Below are 18,408 nucleotides of genomic sequence, written 5' to 3'. Positions count from 1 at the left end.
ATGGGGTCACAAAGAGTCGGACACGACTGAGCAACTTCACTTCACAAGGAGCTCAAAGACCCCAGCTGGCCCAGCCTGTCCAACGATGTGGGACTTACCCAGGAGAGGACTGGCAGATGGACTTCACCCAGATGCCAGTTTCTCAAGGGTATAAATACCTATTAGTCACGATAGATACATTCACAGGATGGATTGAAGGCTTTCCCGCCTGGACCAAGAAGGCTGAGGAGGTGGTAAAAACAAAACAAACAAAAAAAAACTGCTGCATGAAATCTTCCAAGATTTGGTCTGCTCAGGTCATTACAAAGTGATGATGGGACATCATTTACTTCTAAGGTCACTCAGTTCAGTTCAGTTCAGTCGCTCAGTCATGTCCGACTCTTTGCAACGCCATGAATCACAGCATGCCAGGCCTCCCTGTCCATCACCAATTCCCGGAGTTCATTCAAACTCATGTCCATCAAGTCAGTGATGCCATCCAGCCATCTCATCCTCCATCATCCCCTTCTCCTCCTGCCCCCAATCGCTCCCAGCATCAGGGTCTTTTCCAATGAGTCAACTCTTTGCATGAGGTGGCCAAAGTATTGGAGTTTCAGCTTCAGCATCAGTCCTTCCAATGAACACTCAGGACTGATCTCCTTTAGGATGGACTGGTTGGATCTTCTTGCAGTCCAAGGGACTCTCAAGAGTCTTCTCCAACACCACAGTTCAAAAGCACCTTAGGGGTCTCTAAAGCATTGGGCATTACTTATTATCTCCATTCTGCTCGGAGGTTTCAGTCTTCAGGAAAAGTATAAAGAGCCACCCAATTCTTAAAATCAGGGATAAAACAGATAACCCAGGAGACCTCTCTTGGATGGAAGGAGGCTTTACCAATAGCTCTCCTCTGCACCTGTATTGCCCCTAAGGAACAGGTTGGTCTTAGTCCTTATGAGATGCTATATGATGTGAGAGTTGGACTGTGAAGAAAGCTGAGCACTGAAGAATTGATGCTTTTGAACTGTGGTGTTGGAGAAGACTCCTGAGAGTCCCTTGAACTGCAAGGAGGTCCAATCAGTCCATTCTAAAGGAGATCAGTCCTGGGTGTTCTTTGGAAGGGCTGATGCTGAAGCTGAAACTCCAATACTTTGGCCACCTCATGCAAAGAGTTGACTCATTGGAAAAGACTCTGATGCTGGGAGGGATTGGGAGCAGGAGGAAAAGGGGATGACAGAGGATGAGATGCCTGGATGGCATCACCGACTCGATGGACGAAAGTTTGAGTGAACTCCGGGAGTTGGTGATGGACAGGGAGGCCTGGCATGCTATGATTCATGGGATCGCAAAGAGTCGGACACGGCTGAGCAAATTCATGGGGTTGCAAAGAGTCGGACATGACTGAGCGACTGAACTGAATTGATGGGAGACCTTTTGTTTATGTCAATGATCTCTTCCTAGATCCAGAGTCTCAGACCCTCCGGTTTCATACCATGGCCATTGGGCAATTCCAACAGGATATACGCTTGTGGGGTGTGAACCAGTACCCAAAAGATTCTAAGGGGTCACCACTATATGCTCTAGGGACTCAAGCCCTAATTAAAATCTGGAAAGATGGGCCCCCAAAGGCTCAACTCCAGCCCATGTTGGAGGGCCCCTACCCTGTTAATACTTTCTACCCTCACACCGGTCAAGGTACCAGGACATGACTCCTGGATTCAGTACTCTTGAGTCAGGCTGTGGAAGAAAACAGAGGAAGACACTCAGTACACCCGTGGGCCCCTAGGAGATCTCAGATACCTATTCAGAACAACAAATGAGTGCCATTCCAATGAACACCCCCCAAATCTAGTTTCTGTGGATATTTCTCAGGACAGCTCTAAAGAGCCAACACAGCTTGGCAGGGGCTGTACTCCAAAACAGACAGGAGATAGATCTTCTGATCCCTGAAAAAGGAGGGACTTGAGCTATCCTGGCGAAGGGAATTTGGAGTTGGCTAATGCCCCTACTAGTCCTTGTTATTCCATATTGATGCTGCTTATGATTGCTCCATATATTATCAATTGTCTAACCCGTTTTGTCTCTGCCCAGGTCAACAAACTACAAAGTGCAGTGCCAGTTCAAGCAAGGATATATAAAATTACAGGTGACCACAGAAAATAACACTCACCCTTAGATGGACACCACTATAAGGACTCTGAGGCCTGAGACTAGCAAGAGGGGGAGGCCCAATGCCCCTCGCCGTCCCAGTTCAGTAAGAAGTAGCCAGAAAGACCTCAAAGCCCCTATTCCCAAAGAATTGGGCCTCCCATCGCTTGAGGGGGGAACGTTAGGTAGTTAGAATAGAAAAAAGGAGTTCAGAATGGCGGTGGCTAAAAGACAAGGAAGGGAAAGCAGAGATGTTTTGACATCATCATCTCATGAGACCAGGTTAAAGAGTGGCTTATAGAATCAAACAGTCTGAACACAAATCCTGCTCCTCCACTTATCAGATAAGCATATTCTGCAGGTTTTTGAACAATTGTAGCCTCAGTTTCCTCATCTCAAAAATGGAGATGATTAAAGTGTCCATTTTATCAGAATAATAAGCACAAAGTGCTTGGCATAGCACATAAGTAAATAGGGCTCTCCAAAAGTGAGGGCTCTATTTTCCTTGGAGTTTTTTGGAAATTCAGAAAAAGGAAAAAGATGGAGGCAGGATAAAAGTCCTCATAAAAGGCATATAAGTTCTGAATACTAACATATTGAGAGGGTTAACAGTCAGGTAGGAAGGCCAGAGCTCCCCAAGCAACAGGAGGAAATAAACTGTAAGTGGCAGACTTTTTTCCTCTTCTAATCCTGTGTTGTCATAAGGACACTTGGCTCTGTCTGAAGGTAACCTTGAGCTGCTAATGGCTCAGCAAACAAATGCATTTTTCTTATGGAAATGGTTTTTTTAAGCTATGTTAATGAAACTATGTATTTGCTTGGAAATCTGCCTTTCTTCAAGATTCATGTCAATTGTTTTATGGCTGGAGATGACTCCCCTTTTGCCATTCTATCTCAAAATGCATGTTATGGGAGAGGGGCCTTAACTATCTCAGTAACTCTCTCAGTAACCATAACTCTCTGTCTTGAGGCATTTCTTTTATCAGATTAGCAGCTTGCTAACAGGTACATAATGTCTAGCAAGGGGGTGTCTTTTCTGCCCGCTTCTGATGTCGATGCCAGAAGCTTTCTCTCTTTTATACATTAATAAAACTTTGCTACACAGAAAGTTCTGAGTGATCAAGCCTCATCTCCAGCCCTGGATCGAAATCCTCTCCTCTGGAGATCACGAATCTTGGCATCACTCACAGTAGCCTTAACCTTTGCAGCCTTAACCTTTCAGTATGAATGTATGCTCATGGTAAATTAAAAATACATCAACTCTTTGACTCCATATCAGGTAAATTCTTTCTTTTGAACAAATACAGTGTTGAGTGGGCTTTCACAATGTGGAAAATGCCAGCAGGAACTTTGAGCTGAAACACCACCCCATTGTCTACCCAACTCCTAGTGTCACCACTGTGCCTCTCTTGGGAAAAGAGAAACCAATAATGTGCATTTTTTGCAGATACCACTGGGATGGGTTTCTCTGGATACACCCCAAAGCCACGTTCAAGTAGGTAGTTGATAGGGAGGACTCCAGCTATACCTGCCATTCTCATAGGATGACATGATTTAGTTACATGTGTCAGATGTTCATGTACACAATCAAGGTTACACCCTCCCTCTGGGTGTAACCTAAAGTCAAGCCCATGCTTTACGAGATGAATTCTAGTTAGACTCACAGTCTCATTAGTTGAAGATGAGAATTCAGACCAACATCAACTTGCTGACCTGTGATTAGAACTTGACACTTGGTCATGATTACTTGACTGAGTACCAGATACTTTCACCTGCTATCTTGTTTCTTAAATGAGATTATCCCCCTTTCACAGATAAAGCCACTGGGGCTTAGAGAATAGAGGAAGTGTCCAGCTGAGAACTGAACCCCCAAACATAAGCTTTTCCCATGAAAATTGTAGACTTAGTCAGAAGCCCTTTTAGTTCTGTGCCCCTCTTCCTATTAGGAGAAGGAGGTGAATCCTGTTCTCACACACAACACAGAGGCCTCCTTACCTTCTCCATTTGAGTCCAGTGGTCCAGTACATCACTTGCAAAGTTAAATTCCTCAGGTCTGTCATAGTCATTCCATCTTAGGGTTCCAGCTCCTGATAAAGATCGGCAGCGCAGGTGCTGAGGGGCATGGTGGAAGCCAGGGCAGGACATGTGGATGCCCCAGAGGACCCGAAACTTCATCAGCCTTTGCATAGTGGAGCAGTCCTCAGGAAACAGACACAGAATTCTCAGGTCACTACCTGTCTTGAGAATAGATGGCTAATATGTTGGTCATTGGAGCAGAAATTCATTCCACTAAATAAAGGCACATTGCTGGCTAATTACTAGAGTAATAGCTTTGTTTCAGTTCACTGGAATTTGGAGGGCACAACTAATAGCTCACTGAAATTTGAAGGCATAGCTAAACTGACTTAGCTGGGAATTTCTCTTTCCAAATGAAGAATCACAAGGCAAAAATTATGAGGAGGGGCTATAGCTACTAGATGAGGTAGGCACATATTCCTGAGGGTCTTCTCCTTCTTTTTTAAACTCCAGGGATGGAAGCCAGCCATGTGGCCACGGTTTTTTTGGTAGAAACAGTATTTTCAAAGTCCTGTATGTCATGCTATCCTTGCTCTGGAAACATCTCTTCCTACTGAGCCCAAATATGTGGTTCTCATGAAAACTGTCATAGTTTTAGATGATCCCATCGCATCCAAATTTGATTGGTCCATCATTTCCCATGATATATATATATATATTTAAATACAAACTGGGCTGATCATAATCCCTCTCCAAAATTGTGTGTGTGTGTGTGTTACCAAAGCCTTAGTGGAAGCCGTGAAAATATACACTTTGGAAATTGTCAGTGGCTATAATTCCTGTAATGTGGAGATAACTGCTCTGCATAAGAGAAGAAAATTTGTAAATTTTCAGGGACATGGAAATAAGGGGTAGAGAGAATCTTGGAGGCATGCAAGTCTCTGGTTCATAACTATTGCTCCTGAGGCATGTTTACATCTCTATCCCTCTCTTGTTAATATCCTGTCCTGAATTCTATGTACCAACAATTTTTCCTGTCTGAGATTGCGTTTCTCTTACTTGATATTATAAGAATACTGACAAATATGCACCACCACACTCAGATAGAAGAGGCTAATATCACAGCACTCTCCCTACTAAACAGGGATCTGGCCTCAAGGTCTTCCCCAGGACAGCATTCAGGTACCTATTATCAATCCATCATTTGACCTATGAAATAAAAATTTTTTGCCACTCCAGATCCAACAAATGCTTCTGACATGGGGATAAAATGCTCATTTACTAGGATACTTTTCGAAGTTTGATGGTGGAAATTGGCTTAAGCAAGAACTTCTGTTATATGAGCAGAAAGCCACTTCACAAATAGCTTTGAGGTTTAAGCAGTTTATCCCTGCAAATAATTAAGCCCTCTCCCCCTCAGTTACAGCAACAAGATAATACTGTTTGATGATAGACTCATGAAAGAAATCAATAAAACACGACTCCATTTTCAATCTGTTTAGACTTGAGTGGGTTGCCATTTCCTTCTCCAATGCATGAAAGTGAAAGGTGAAAGTGAAGTCTCTCAGTCGTGTCCGACTCTTAGCGACCCCATGGACTGTAGCCCACCAGGCTCCACCGTCCATGGGAGTTTCCAGGCAAGAGTACTGGAGTGGGTTGCCAGTGCCTTCTCCGTGTAATAACCTAGCCCCAATTAATTTTGGTGCTGCCTTCAGAACCCTGCTACTGCCTACAGAGAAGAGTATTGACTTAAAAAATAGTCACAAACTAAAAGTTGATAGTTATGTTTTATTCAGTGGGAATTTTTAGGACTTCAATCCCAGGAGACAGCATCTCAATGACTCTGAGAGAATTGCTCCAAGGAAGTGAGAGGAGGGACCAGGTTAAAGTTTTGCAACAAAGGATAGATAGACTGAACATCAGAAGACTATTGTTAATTAAAGGAAGCAAGGTAAAGTTAACCTTCAATCACTTGCCAAATCTTCTGAATGCCAAATAAACTTAGTTTAACATTCTTCTCTGAGATGTCCCAGAGATTTTTCTTCAAAGCATCCCAGAGTCAGCAGGAAGCTAAAGAGCTTTAGTTAGATTTTGATATTTGAGATGTTTGTTAGAAATGTGAACAAAGATTTAAAACACAACAGGATCATTGGTCACTGAAACAATGCTTATTTACTTAACCAAAGTAAAAGAGAAATCAAATTCCAGTTTCTTATTAGCTTACTTAGCCAAATCCATTTAGTTAACGTCAATCTAAATTTAGTGAACCTTGACTATGCATAAAACTTTTTCCTCCTCAGGTTTGCTTTTCACAGTTTCTCATCACTTTCTGTATCTAGTCTCATTTCTTATACAAATAAAATCAACAAGCTCATTCTTTCTTTTTTCTCAATAAAATGCAATTTTATTCCTCATACCTTCTTTACTGAAAACACACATTTTATGTCCTACTGTATACTAAAATGTTACTGTATTATTTCTAATAGCTTTAACTGCATATTTAAATTAGAAATTTCAACTCTTAAAACCTTAATTTTTAGTAAAAGATAAGAAGTAAGTAATTATGAACTGTTTTTTACATTGGCATTCTATAGATTGTTGAGCATAAACAGCAGTGATAATTTCTAAAAGCACTTGTTTTCTTATAGAAAACATCTTGGAGTGACATCAAGCATTTTCATTAATATTCCTAAATACTTTTAGTTTTTTTCTTTAGTAATTTATATCTCAGTATCTCATTAATGAAATTATCTAGTTATTCAATAAACTTTTATCATTTAACTTAAATTAGCCCAACTTTAGAATTTTAAGTTACCAAATATCTGGAAAGATTATTTTAAATAGATTTTTCTAAAATAGAAGAGTTTACCTCAAAGCTCTTATCTTATTTACATTTATTTTAAAGTTTCATTGTATCAATAAAATATAAATCAATGGTGGTGGTTTAGTCTCTCAGTCATGTCCAACTCTTGTGACCACATGGGCTGTAGCCTAGCAGGCTTTTCTGTCCATGTGATTCTCCAGGCCAGAAACTGGGGTGGGTTGACAATTCATTCTCCAGGGGATCTTCCTGACCCAGGAATCTAACCAAACTCTCCTGCATTGCAGGCAGATTTCTTACAAACTGAGATAGTAGGAAAGCCCAAATCTGCCTGTGAATCTGCCTGTAATGCAGGAGACCTGGGTTTGATCCCTGGATTGGGACAATCCCCTGGAGAAGGGAAAGGCTACCCACTCCAGAATTCTGGCCTGGAGAATTCCATGGGTCCATGGGGTCACAAAGAGTCAGACATGACTCAGTGACTTTCAATTTCACTTGTTGTCTAGTTCCCCTATTTGGGGCTCCATTGTGGCTCAGCTGGTAAATTAATAGTGATTCAAACCATAGATATGCAAGAGCCTTCCCCATAAGAGAGTGGGGAGGATGTAACCTAAATTTGGAGAAAGTGAAAGTTGTTCAGTTGACTCTTTGAAACCCCATGGATTATACAGTCCATGGAATTCTAGAGGCCAGAATACTGGAATGGGTAGCTTTTCACTTCTCCAGGGGATCTTCCCAACCTAGGGATTGAACCCAGGTCTCCTGCACTGCAGGCAGATTCTTTACCAGCTGAGCCACAAGGGAAGCCCAAGAATACTGGAGTGGATAGCCTATCCCTTTTCCAGGGGATCTTCCCAACCAAGGAATTGAATGGAGTCTTCTGCACTGCAGGTGGATTCTTTACCAAGTGAGGTATCAGGGAAGCCCAAACTTGGAGAATTTACTCTCAAAAACAGTACTGTATTGTGTTACTCGATCAGTCACGTCCAATTCTTTGCAATTCCATGGACTGTAGCCCACCAGGCTTCTCTGTCCATGGAATTCCCCAGGCAAGAATACTGGAGAGGGTAGCCATTTCCTTCTCCAGAGGATCTTTCTCACCCAGGGACTGAACCTGGTCTCCTGCATTTCAGGCAGATTCTTTACTGTCTGAGCCACCAGAGAAACCAGAAAAATAGCAAAAGGCCATGTCAGGGGAGTGTAATTTCTTCAGTTCCATCTCACCACAGCAAAGATTTGAAACTGTGGACCAGTGTCACAGCTCAGTTAAAGCTCAGTTTTATTTGGCAAGCAAAGGAAAATACATCCTTGAGGCATGAGGGTAGGCAGACCCAAAAGAAGAGAGGCTCAATTTTGGCTCCTCTTTTTATATGTTTTTTCTCCTCCCCCTGAACGTGCCCTGTGTAAGTTGGGCTAGCCAGGAGGGCTGTTGGTTTCACCTGAGGTTCTCACTCTGGTCCTCAGATTTTCTTTTGTTCCATTTTTGTGGATTTTTTCCTTTCTTTGTCTTTTAGCCACCACCATCTTGGACTCCTTTTTCCTATTCTAACTACCTAACAGACCAAGTTTTTAAAAACATGAACAAACAAAACACACCAACACAGAATGTCCTAGGAAGAACAGGTAGAACATTTACATCTCAAAACCCAAGTTTCCTCCTGAAGGCCTTTGTTTAAAGTCTGAAAAGATATATTTACTAAGCTAGCTTTTAACCTTAATGTAACTTAACTGTGTAAGCAATGAAAGAGCCTCTTCAATTTTTAGGGTGAGATTTCCCTTCAATTTCCACTTAAGTAAATACTTATAATTTTTGTATGTACATTTACCCAGCTGGGATGTTAGCTGGAGGCTGGCAATCTGTTGTTCCTTTTCTTTTATTTTGAAACTTTTATTTTCCATATTGAAGTCAGTTTGTTGAGATAAAATTGGGATGATGACTGTGTGCTGGGCCAGCATGTGCTTCTTGGGAGTGCCACTTCTCTGATTTTGCCCCAGAGTTGTTTCAGCCCCATCTTACATGTCTCCGGTCTCCCATTGGACTGTAAGACTTGCACAGGTGCTCAGGTCACAGAATGGCCAATTCTTATGTGCATCCTTGGTTGGGCAGTTTGTTAATTACATGACTAGGTTTCCCTATAGGGATAAGGTGGGCTGTAAAAGGTTTCTCAGTCCCCTGAGAAAGACATTGCCAGCCAGGAGGAGAGAGTCCTTCTTCGGAGCTCAGAAGCGCTCATAAGATTTCAGTTTTATTTCAAAAAACTTTATTAAGGTAGCCAATAAAAGGAAAAATGACAGGTCCATCTTCCCTCTAATAACTCCGTCCCACCTTACTCAATGTTTAAGCTAAGTCTTCCTCTCAGTCTCTAACTGAGGATAGCCAACCACTCAGTATCCAAATTGAGTCTTCCCAGTACCTTTTACACTGAGGATAACCTTCTCAAACAAAATCTCCCCAGTGCATTCTACACCGAAGATAACCCACTAAGCACCTAAACTGAGTAAAATCTTCCCAGTCTTTTGACTGAGGATAACCCACTCAATATCTAGACTGAGCAACCCAGGTACCTCTTCTTAAAACCAAGTTTCAAGGATAACCTCTTCTCCCACAGAATAAAACTTAGGATCATCAACCAATAAACAGGAGATCCTAGAACCAGGAGACACTCATTCAAATTTGTCTGGACTCCTCAAGAAAGTGGTTGGGCACAACGGGCCTCTGCTGCTACCAAGGCTCTGGATACTCACAGGGTTCAGGTGGAGAAGAAGAATTTGGTCAGGGTCCCTTCTTTGCAGTCACCATAACTGTCAACATAAAAAAATATTCACAACCTAAAAGTCAACAGTTATGTTTTATTTGGTGGGAAAATTTAAGACTTTGATTCCAGGAGCAGTTCCCTCAGGGTCACTTGAGATGTTGTCTCCTGGGCTGAAGTGCTAAAATTTTCCACCAAATGAAACATAACATTCAACTTTTAGGTTGTGACAATTTTTTAAGTCAACAAGAGGATAGATATATGAAAGCTTCATCTTGAAGAGTTTGTCAGTGTGGATCCTTGGGCAATGTGAACTAAAGTATGTCCCCTTCCTTTTTGGTGTCTGTCAGTCAACAATACTCGTTGAGTCCTGTCCCCAGGCCACAGGTGCAAGAAGCAACAGGTACCACAGAGGCAGAGCCCAGAATTAAGGTCACCTCAGAAGCAAACTGAGCCCGTTTGTAATGTTTCCAAAAGCCCCCGTGATCATCACCATTAGGCTTCCTGACCCATATTAGCCAAAAATGTGTACCCTAGTGCTCACCCTATAGTGCCCCACCCAATTACCTAATGCCAACCTACATATTGGGGAACCAAGAAAAATGGCCTGTTAATGGCACAGTAAATTACATGATCTCTTTTATTGTTCCCTATGGCACTCAGTCCCAGTCCTCTTGCCTGGAAAATCCCATGGACGGAGGAGCCTGGTAGGCTGCAGTCCATGGGGTCACGAAGAGTCAGACACGACTGAGCGACTTCACTTTCACTTTTCACTTTCCTGCATTGGAGAAGGAAATGGCAACCCACTCCAGTGTTCTTGCCTGGAGAATCCCAGGGACGGGGGAGCCTGGTGGGCTGCCGTCTATGGGGTCGCACAGAGTCGGACACGACTGAAGCGACTTAGCAGCAGCAGCAGCAGCATGGCACTCAGTCAGAGTTTGGATCTAAGGGACTCATGCTACATATACCTTTCTGTTGTCACCTTATCCCCTGTCCTCCTATGTCTCTCCCTCCATCAGATGTCCTACCCCATGACTTTCTCCCATAATCATAAACCTGAAAAGGAAAAAAACTCCAAAAATTGTAAAGAATCCCCTTCTAACTCCTCCTGTCTCTTGCAGGGGGTGGCAGGGGGAGGGAAGAAATTTCCCCCATTCCTTCAAATTCCTTTACTCCTTCATATTCTTCTGACCAAACAAAGACCCCATCTCCCCAAAGGAACAATCCCTACTAGGATGATATTTTATCAGTCAGTTTGCTTCTGTCATCAGAACCAATTTGAGCACTATTTGATCTATATTTTAGCTCTGAAATTATTACTACAAAAAGGAGGATGACATTTTTGACACAAGATGGCCATGATATTCTTTAGATTCTGGATAAAACGGGTTAAAATGAAATCTTTTTGAAATATCAAGATCTGTTCTTTTTGCACATGCAATTAGACAAAACTGGCTTGTTGAAACATGTTTCTTTTTGGAGCGCCAATCCTGAGAGAAGCAAAAATATGCCTAGGAAAAATTCTGAAGTTAACTCCTACCATGTCCTTGAGATACAAAGCCTGCTCTGCCTGAGACATCAGCCTTGTTAACTAGTAGAACTTCAAGCCAAGGAAAAAAGAGGCAAAGAGACATTTTAAATCTTAAGCAGAAAACTGTGAGATCTGTGTCTGTTTGGATATATATGTATGTCTCAGTGTGTGTCTCTGTCTTTGGGTAATATTGCTAAGGTTAATTTGTAAATGAGCTCTAATTCAATTGGACTGAAGAAAAGTAAGCACTTACAAATCAAACAGCTCTAAATAAAAGAGAAATGGTTCACATGAACCAGGAAAAAGTTCACTATTAACTGGTATTAATATTTGTTAACCTAATTAACATAGGCATATCTTAAGAACAACATCACTGATTCAATGAACATGAACTTGGGCAAACTCCAGGAGATGGTGAAGGACAGGGAGGCCTGGTGTGCTGCAGTCAATGGGGTTGCAAAGAGTCAGACATGACTGAGCAACTGAACAACAACAACATCTTAAGAACACACTGTAAAGAAACTTTTAAGAAAATGCAAATAAGATAAGAGCTTTGGGTGATTTATGTTTTCCAATCTATAGAATGCTGTTATAAAGGACAGTTTATGGTTGCTGAAGGAAAGTAGGATGTGTGTTTTTAATAAAAAAAAAGTATAAGGAATGGAATTACATTTTATTAAGGGAAAAGGAAATAAGTTTGATTTATAGGTGGCAAACTTATACATTTTGACTTACAGGTTCTCTGAATGGGCAAATAAAATGATGGAAATGAAAGTGAAAAAAATATTTTTGGGACATGGACCCCAAGAAGAGAGTTTTGTACATGGTACAAGTTTCTTAAGACATTAAATTGCCTTTGAAATCTTTTATTATTACTTTAGCTAAATGAATAAATTTTGTTTCACAGTGAGCTGGTACCAAACTGGAATTTGGCTTTCTGTCCTTGGTAAAAGACAAACTTTTCTTGGAATGCTGCTTTTGATAATGGACTGTGTGAAGGTCTTTGCCTTTATTATTTTTTAAAACATTGTTACTGTGATAAAATAAATATTACTTCACAATGATCTCTGAAGGTTATGGCACACATAGACAAAGCTCATTCTGCTTCTACAAAAATTAACCCCTCATCTGCTCCTAAATCAGGGAATTTAAAATGGATAAACAATGGCTGTAAGTCAAATAGTCAGAGTCATGGGGAGTCCAAAATGGCTGCTTGAAATTTCCTGGCTCTTGATAAACCTTATTTTTTTCATTTAATGGGGTAAAGCCCTTCCTGGCTGCAAAGTTGATGTTCTCACAATGGAGAAAAAAAAAATGTTTAAAATGTGTCTTCCACTAAGGTATATGTTTTACAATCTCCAGTGATCAAGGCATCCACTTCACTGAACAAATCATGCAAGTCTGAATAAAAGCTTCACAGACGTCTTAAAACTATCGCTGTCACTATCATCCTCAATCATCAGGAAAGGACAGAAGAACAGAAATTAATTACATAGGTTTAAATAAATAAATATAATTATAAGTTTCATGACTTTTTGTCTGACATATTACTTGGCTTCTAATCTTTGTTTTCAGATATAAAGACGCTCTTCTCCTCAAGCTACTTATGGTTCAAAATAATTTGGTAATTTATACTTGTGGGTAAAATTAAAACATTTTTCTTTTCTCTCTGCCTTGTCCCTCCAGAAATTGGAGACACTTGGGTTCTGAACAGCCTTACTAGGTAGGCTATAAATTAAAACTAGATAAATAAAAAGACTGTCTCTTGAATGTACAGAAATCTCAAAGTATTTTGGGGACCTCCAAAAGAGAAAACAATCCACTGTAGCAAAATGACAGGCCTATGGCATCTATAGTCAATGGACCAAATTTATTTTAAAAATTAATTAGTCTTGGCTGTGTTTAATAAAAATGGGGGTAACTTCAAAAAATGATGTTTCAGTAAATGTTTCAGTACTAGTTTTGTTAATTAAGGTCTATATTTACTAAGACTCACTTCCCAGTTAGTCCCTTGCTACAAGATGTTATTCTGCTACAAGATTTAATTGAATTAATAGAAAGATGTTTTAAGTTTGCTTCTGAAGCCTAAATTTATAATCAATCTTTGGGTAAAGATCAGATGCTCCATGATCTACAACCAGGAGATTAACACCAGGCCATAGTCATTTAACACACTAAATCAGACAACCTGGGATATACTGGACTGCATCTGATAAAAGTTCTTAAATTTTTACTTGTAAACTTACTATTACTGCTACCTATATTGTTTGCTATACTGCCTGTTTCAGAAAATTGCTGTCTCTTACACAAAATTGTCATCTCTTACATTTCAAATGTGTGACTGAGTCTCTAACAAAATGATATATAGTTTCATATGAGATCAATGATTATAATAATGTAGCTCTAGATATGGGAAAAATCAACAAGAGGGAACGTTTTCCTGGACTGTAAGAGACTACTAGTAAGGCAGGTATTGGCCAGATCTTTTACTATTTTCATGGTCAAGTCCAACAATAGCATATTAAGTGACCTATTAGAAAAATCTTCACTAGACCTGGGAATGAGCATTCCTATCACTGTGGGATGAAATAATCTTAAAAGGCCCCCAAACCAAGGATCAAATTTACAGCCATGTAGGGCCCTGCTGACTAGAAACTGGCACTTGCCATCTGCCTCTACAAAGATTAAATCAGGAGCCACTGGAGCTGCTGAGCTTCACCACCCTCTGAAAGGAGTTCAGGGCAGAAATTAAAAATAAGGCATTCTATACTCTGGGAAAAACTGGCGGGACAGGCTTTCAGATAGACATTTTCAAGAAAATACGTTCATGAACCCCAATTCTTGCATCTCCTCATCCTAGAGAAACACTAACATCCCAGGCCGACGTCTTGTCCTGGTGTTCCTGACTATCCCCTCTTTTAGGCCCCTTGGCAGCCTTTCTATTTCTATTAATCTTTGGAATATGTGTCTCTAATTTTCTTATAAAGTTTGTTTCTTCTAGAATACAAATAAATCTCCAGATGATGCTACAAGGATATCAGCTGGTTGGCACATGGACTACCCTGGAACAAGCTGCTTTGTCATTCCATGGACTCTTATCTCCCTGGGACCCCATGAAGCCCCTGTCCAGCAGGAAGAAGCCAGAGATGGTCTCCATCTCTTTCCCAATGACCTGTGTCCTTATAACCTGAGAGTTGGATGGCAGCTACTTAGACATGAGCAGAGTGTTACAGGGCTGAAGGCTTGTCTTACTGATAAGAAGAGCAGGGAATGTTGAGTCCTGTCCCCAGGCCACAAGTGTGAGGCTGTGTACCAAGGCCACGGAAGTGGAGCCCAGAACCAAGGTCATCTCCAAAGCTGACTGAGCCCCTTTGTAACATTGCCAAAGCCCCCTGGATCATCACAGCGGGCTTCTTGACTTATATTAGGCAAAAATACCCACCCCAGTGTTCACTTTATAGTGCCCTAACCAATCATCTATACCAACCTTCCAGCAGGAATTTTTTGGTTTTGTTTTGAGGCATAAAAATTGGCTACTAACCCACGGAAACTGTTGACTCTCCCTAGTCTGTTAGGAGTTGTTGGCCCACTGTGCTCACAGTGCCCACTTTATCTTTGTCCTTAATAAACTCACTCCTGAGTGCAGTACTCTGTATCTAGAAATTCTTTTCTACTCCACACTTGTACTGCCTCAATAACACTCTTTTTTTCCCTTCTTTTTTAAACAACACTGTCTTTTGTTTTACAGAACACTTAAGCGAAGAAAGACCCAAAGATGTCAACTGACCCAGATGTTTGACTCTCACCCTTTGGAGAAAAATAATTTGAATTGCCAATATGTAAACACAGAGAGATTTCCCTTAAAACATGAATTGAAGATTTCTCTTGAAAACTTAGAAGGCGTGGAAAACTTTTATTTCAACCTGGCACCAACTGGCAGGAGCTGAAAATTGTCTGTGTGCATGCTAAGTCATTTCAGTCATATCCAACTCTTTGAGACCCTATGCACTGTAGCCTGCCAGGCTCCACTGTCCATGGGATTCTTCAGGCAATAATATTGGAGTGCATTGTCATACCCTCCTCCAGGGGATCTTCTGTGTTGCCTGCACTGTAGGTGGATTCTACCCACTGAGCCACCTGGGAAGCCTGAAAATTGCCTGCTTCATTTAAATGAAACCTTCTTCACTTCAACATAGTTTCCATCACTCTTTATTTTGCCACAGCTATCTGCTTCTCCACTGATTCTACCTATCTAGTATTTGTTGACACTCTAGACTTTATTTTTTGGGGCTCCAAAATCACTGCAGATGGTGATTGCAGCCATGAAATTAAAAGACACTCCTTGGAAGGACAGTTATGACCAACCTAGATAGCATATTAAAAAGCAGAGACATTACTTTGCAACAAAGGTCCATCTAGTCAAGGCTATGGTTTTTTCAGTGGTCATGTATGGATGTGAGAGTTGGACTGTTAAGAATTGATGCTTTTGAACTGTGGTGTTGGAGAAGACACTTGAGAGTCCCTTGGACTGCAAGGAGATTCAGCCAGTCCATTCTAAAGGAGATCAGTCCTGGGTGTTCTTTGGAAGGACTGATGCTAAAGCTGAAACTTCAATACTTTGGCTACCTCATGCGAAGAGTTGATCATTGGAAAAGACTCTGATGCTGGGAGACATTGGGGGCAGGAGGAAAAGGGGACAACAGAGGATGAGATGGCTGGATGGCATCACTGACTCAATGGACATGAGTTTGGGTGAACTCCGGGAGTTGGTGATGGACAGGGAGGCCTGGCGTGCTGCGATTCATGGGGTCGCAAAGAGTCGGACACGACTGAGTGACTGAACTGAACTGAGCTTAAAATCTTTGCCATAGGGCCAGATTCCAAGACAGATATGGATTTCCGTGAAGTTGCAAGGCAAATTTAGTAGCAGAGATAGTTCTAAAATCCTGCTCTTGCTTCCATTTTTTTCCAACACATACCTCTCTTCACATGCATGAACCCACTGGAGCAAGAACACCAGACTCAGTTGCTAGTTTTATACACAGGTGTTTACATGACCACAGGATTGTCCTTAAAATACTCAAGGACAATCCATAAAATCCCTTAATAAGTGGCTAAAACCAAGACAACAGAAAGAGAAATAATGGGGAAATTAACTCTTTAATATGGGCTGAATTGTGCCCCCTCAAAATTTATGTGTTCAAGTCCTAACACTCAGTGCCTCAGCGTGTGACTAGATATAAGACAGAATCTTAAAAGAGGTAATCCAGTTAAAATGAGGTCTTTAAAGAGGTAATTCAGTTAAAATGAAATTTAACCTCATATGACTTGTTCAGAGCGCCTTGATGAGTTCTTACAACAGAACTTTGATTTCACAAGCATTTGGACTGAAAAAGCTATTTGTTTTATGAGGCAACATTTTTAGTGCATTACAGAGGATCCCAGCATTACAGAGCCAGGTTTGGCTCCACTTGGTACCAGGTGCATGATCTCGGCCATCGTTTATGTCTCCAGACTTGGAGGGCATAGTAATAATACTGTGTACAGTGAGTAAAAATACTCACTATGCTTTCGTAAGGATTAGTGAGATAATCAATATAATCAATTTCTCAGTGCTGTGTCTGATACAGAATAAGGGCTTAATAAGTGTTGAGGTGTCTTCTAACTCCCAGAAAATACTGAAGCCAATCCCTACCAAGTTAGATATATAGAAAATATGTTGTTAATAAAAGGCATTCACCTTAAGTGATTTGAACAAACTTTCACATAATGGAGCTTTTTTCTCAATGTTTTAACTTCTAGGTCTTTTTTACTCCTGTTGGCACCCTCCTCCCACTGCCTACCACATTCAGATATCTGACATTAAATCAATCACCAGTACACCAGTCATGGTGCTGGGCATACCACGTATTCCCTCTGATCCCTTTCTCTCAGTTTCACCATCCTCACTTTGCAACAAAGGAAATGAAGTGTCAGAGAAGAGACTCGCCCCAGGTCTGTAAGTGGCATTGCTAGAATTGAAACTGGGGCTTTAGATTTCACGTTCAGGGCTCTATATATACTTCACTTCCCCGTGGCAGACAAACACACACAGATACATACACGCAAAGAAGCGGTCCCTTACCTGGTACTGTCTAGGAAACGCTTGGTTATGTCTTGGATGGGGACGTTGCAAGTTCAGTTCTCTTCTGATTAGAAGTTCAGTTCTCTCTGTGTTTAGACAACAGAAATTGGTTCCTGACTACAGCTGGGGTGGAGAAGTTGGCAGGAATGAAATGCGGGGAGGAGATTCTCAAGTGTGACAGGGCAGAAAGCAATCATAAGCCCTCAAGGAGAGAAAGCCAGTTAGAAAAACAAACTATATAACGTAATTTCCAATTATTGTGGGCCTGCCTTGTGGTTTGAATGAACAAATAAAGCCAAATGGAGCACTTTCACAAGTTCTCTGTGGATAACCTGCTCCCCTTTCCCAGTCTTATGTCCCCAGTGTTCTTATTTAAGTGAGAGCCAGGTGGCAGCATTATCTAGTAGTTAAACCTGTGCTTGGTTAGGGGCAGGAGGAGTAAGGCTCAAGATGGAAGGGATATATATATCCCTTATATATATATATATATGGGAATTATATATCATATAATTGTGATTGATTTGCATTGATGTATGGCAGAAACCACGACAACATTGTAAAGCAACTATCCTCCAATAAAAGATAAATACATTTTAAGAAAGCCTGTGCTTGGAGGTGGAGAGATTTGGGCTTAAGGGTCGGGTCTGCCTCTTACCCTTTCTCTTACCTTTTTGGACATCCTTTTCCTACACTTCGGTTTCCTTATCTATGAAATGGGAGTGCTAACGGTGACCCCTCTCTCCTATGGTTTCTCTTTGTGGTTGTCATTATTAGTATTAGGTGAAATAATTCATGAAATGTACATAGCACAGTGCTTGGCATAATCAATGTTGGCTGCTCTTATGAACTTAAGACTCTGACAGAAATAGCTTAGTGTGCCAGCAAGATGTAAGGTCTTTGGAACCCCAAAGTCTTGAGCTTAAATCCTGGCACAGCCACTTATAAGATGGTCCATGGCAGCACTTTATCTCTAACATCTCAAAGGTAGAGGAGTCAGGGGTTGTCAGTAAGATTTATCCCACGAAATCTTCGAAAGTTT

General features: G+C 41.1%; 1 protein-coding gene across 2 annotated transcripts in view; it reads right to left on the bottom strand.

Annotated features, from left to right (window-relative positions):
• ACSM1 (acyl-CoA synthetase medium-chain family member 1) overlaps positions 1 to 17,707 on the bottom strand; it is a 64,549-nt gene extending 46,842 nt beyond the window's left edge. The window contains exons 1-2 of one of the 2 annotated variants that reach the window (XM_010837143.1): positions 17,370 to 17,707; positions 4,120 to 4,362 (exon numbers count right to left, since the gene is read on the bottom strand). In XM_010837143.1, coding sequence (XP_010835445.1) covers positions 4,120 to 4,311 — 192 coding nt within the window. In that variant the 5' untranslated portion in view covers positions 4,312 to 4,362; positions 17,370 to 17,707. The remainder of the gene's footprint in view (positions 1 to 4,119; positions 4,363 to 17,369) is intronic. The other variant, XM_010837142.1, reaches the window with a different exon arrangement.
• Between the last annotated feature and the right edge of the window lie 701 nt (positions 17,708 to 18,408).

The sequence above is a fragment of the Bison bison genome, unplaced genomic scaffold (assembly GCF_000754665.1).
Source record: "Bison bison bison isolate TAMUID 2011002044 unplaced genomic scaffold, Bison_UMD1.0 scf7180017864072, whole genome shotgun sequence".
NCBI lineage: Eukaryota > Metazoa > Chordata > Mammalia > Artiodactyla > Bovidae > Bison > Bison bison.
This window is presented reverse-complemented; position numbering and strand designations above follow the sequence as displayed.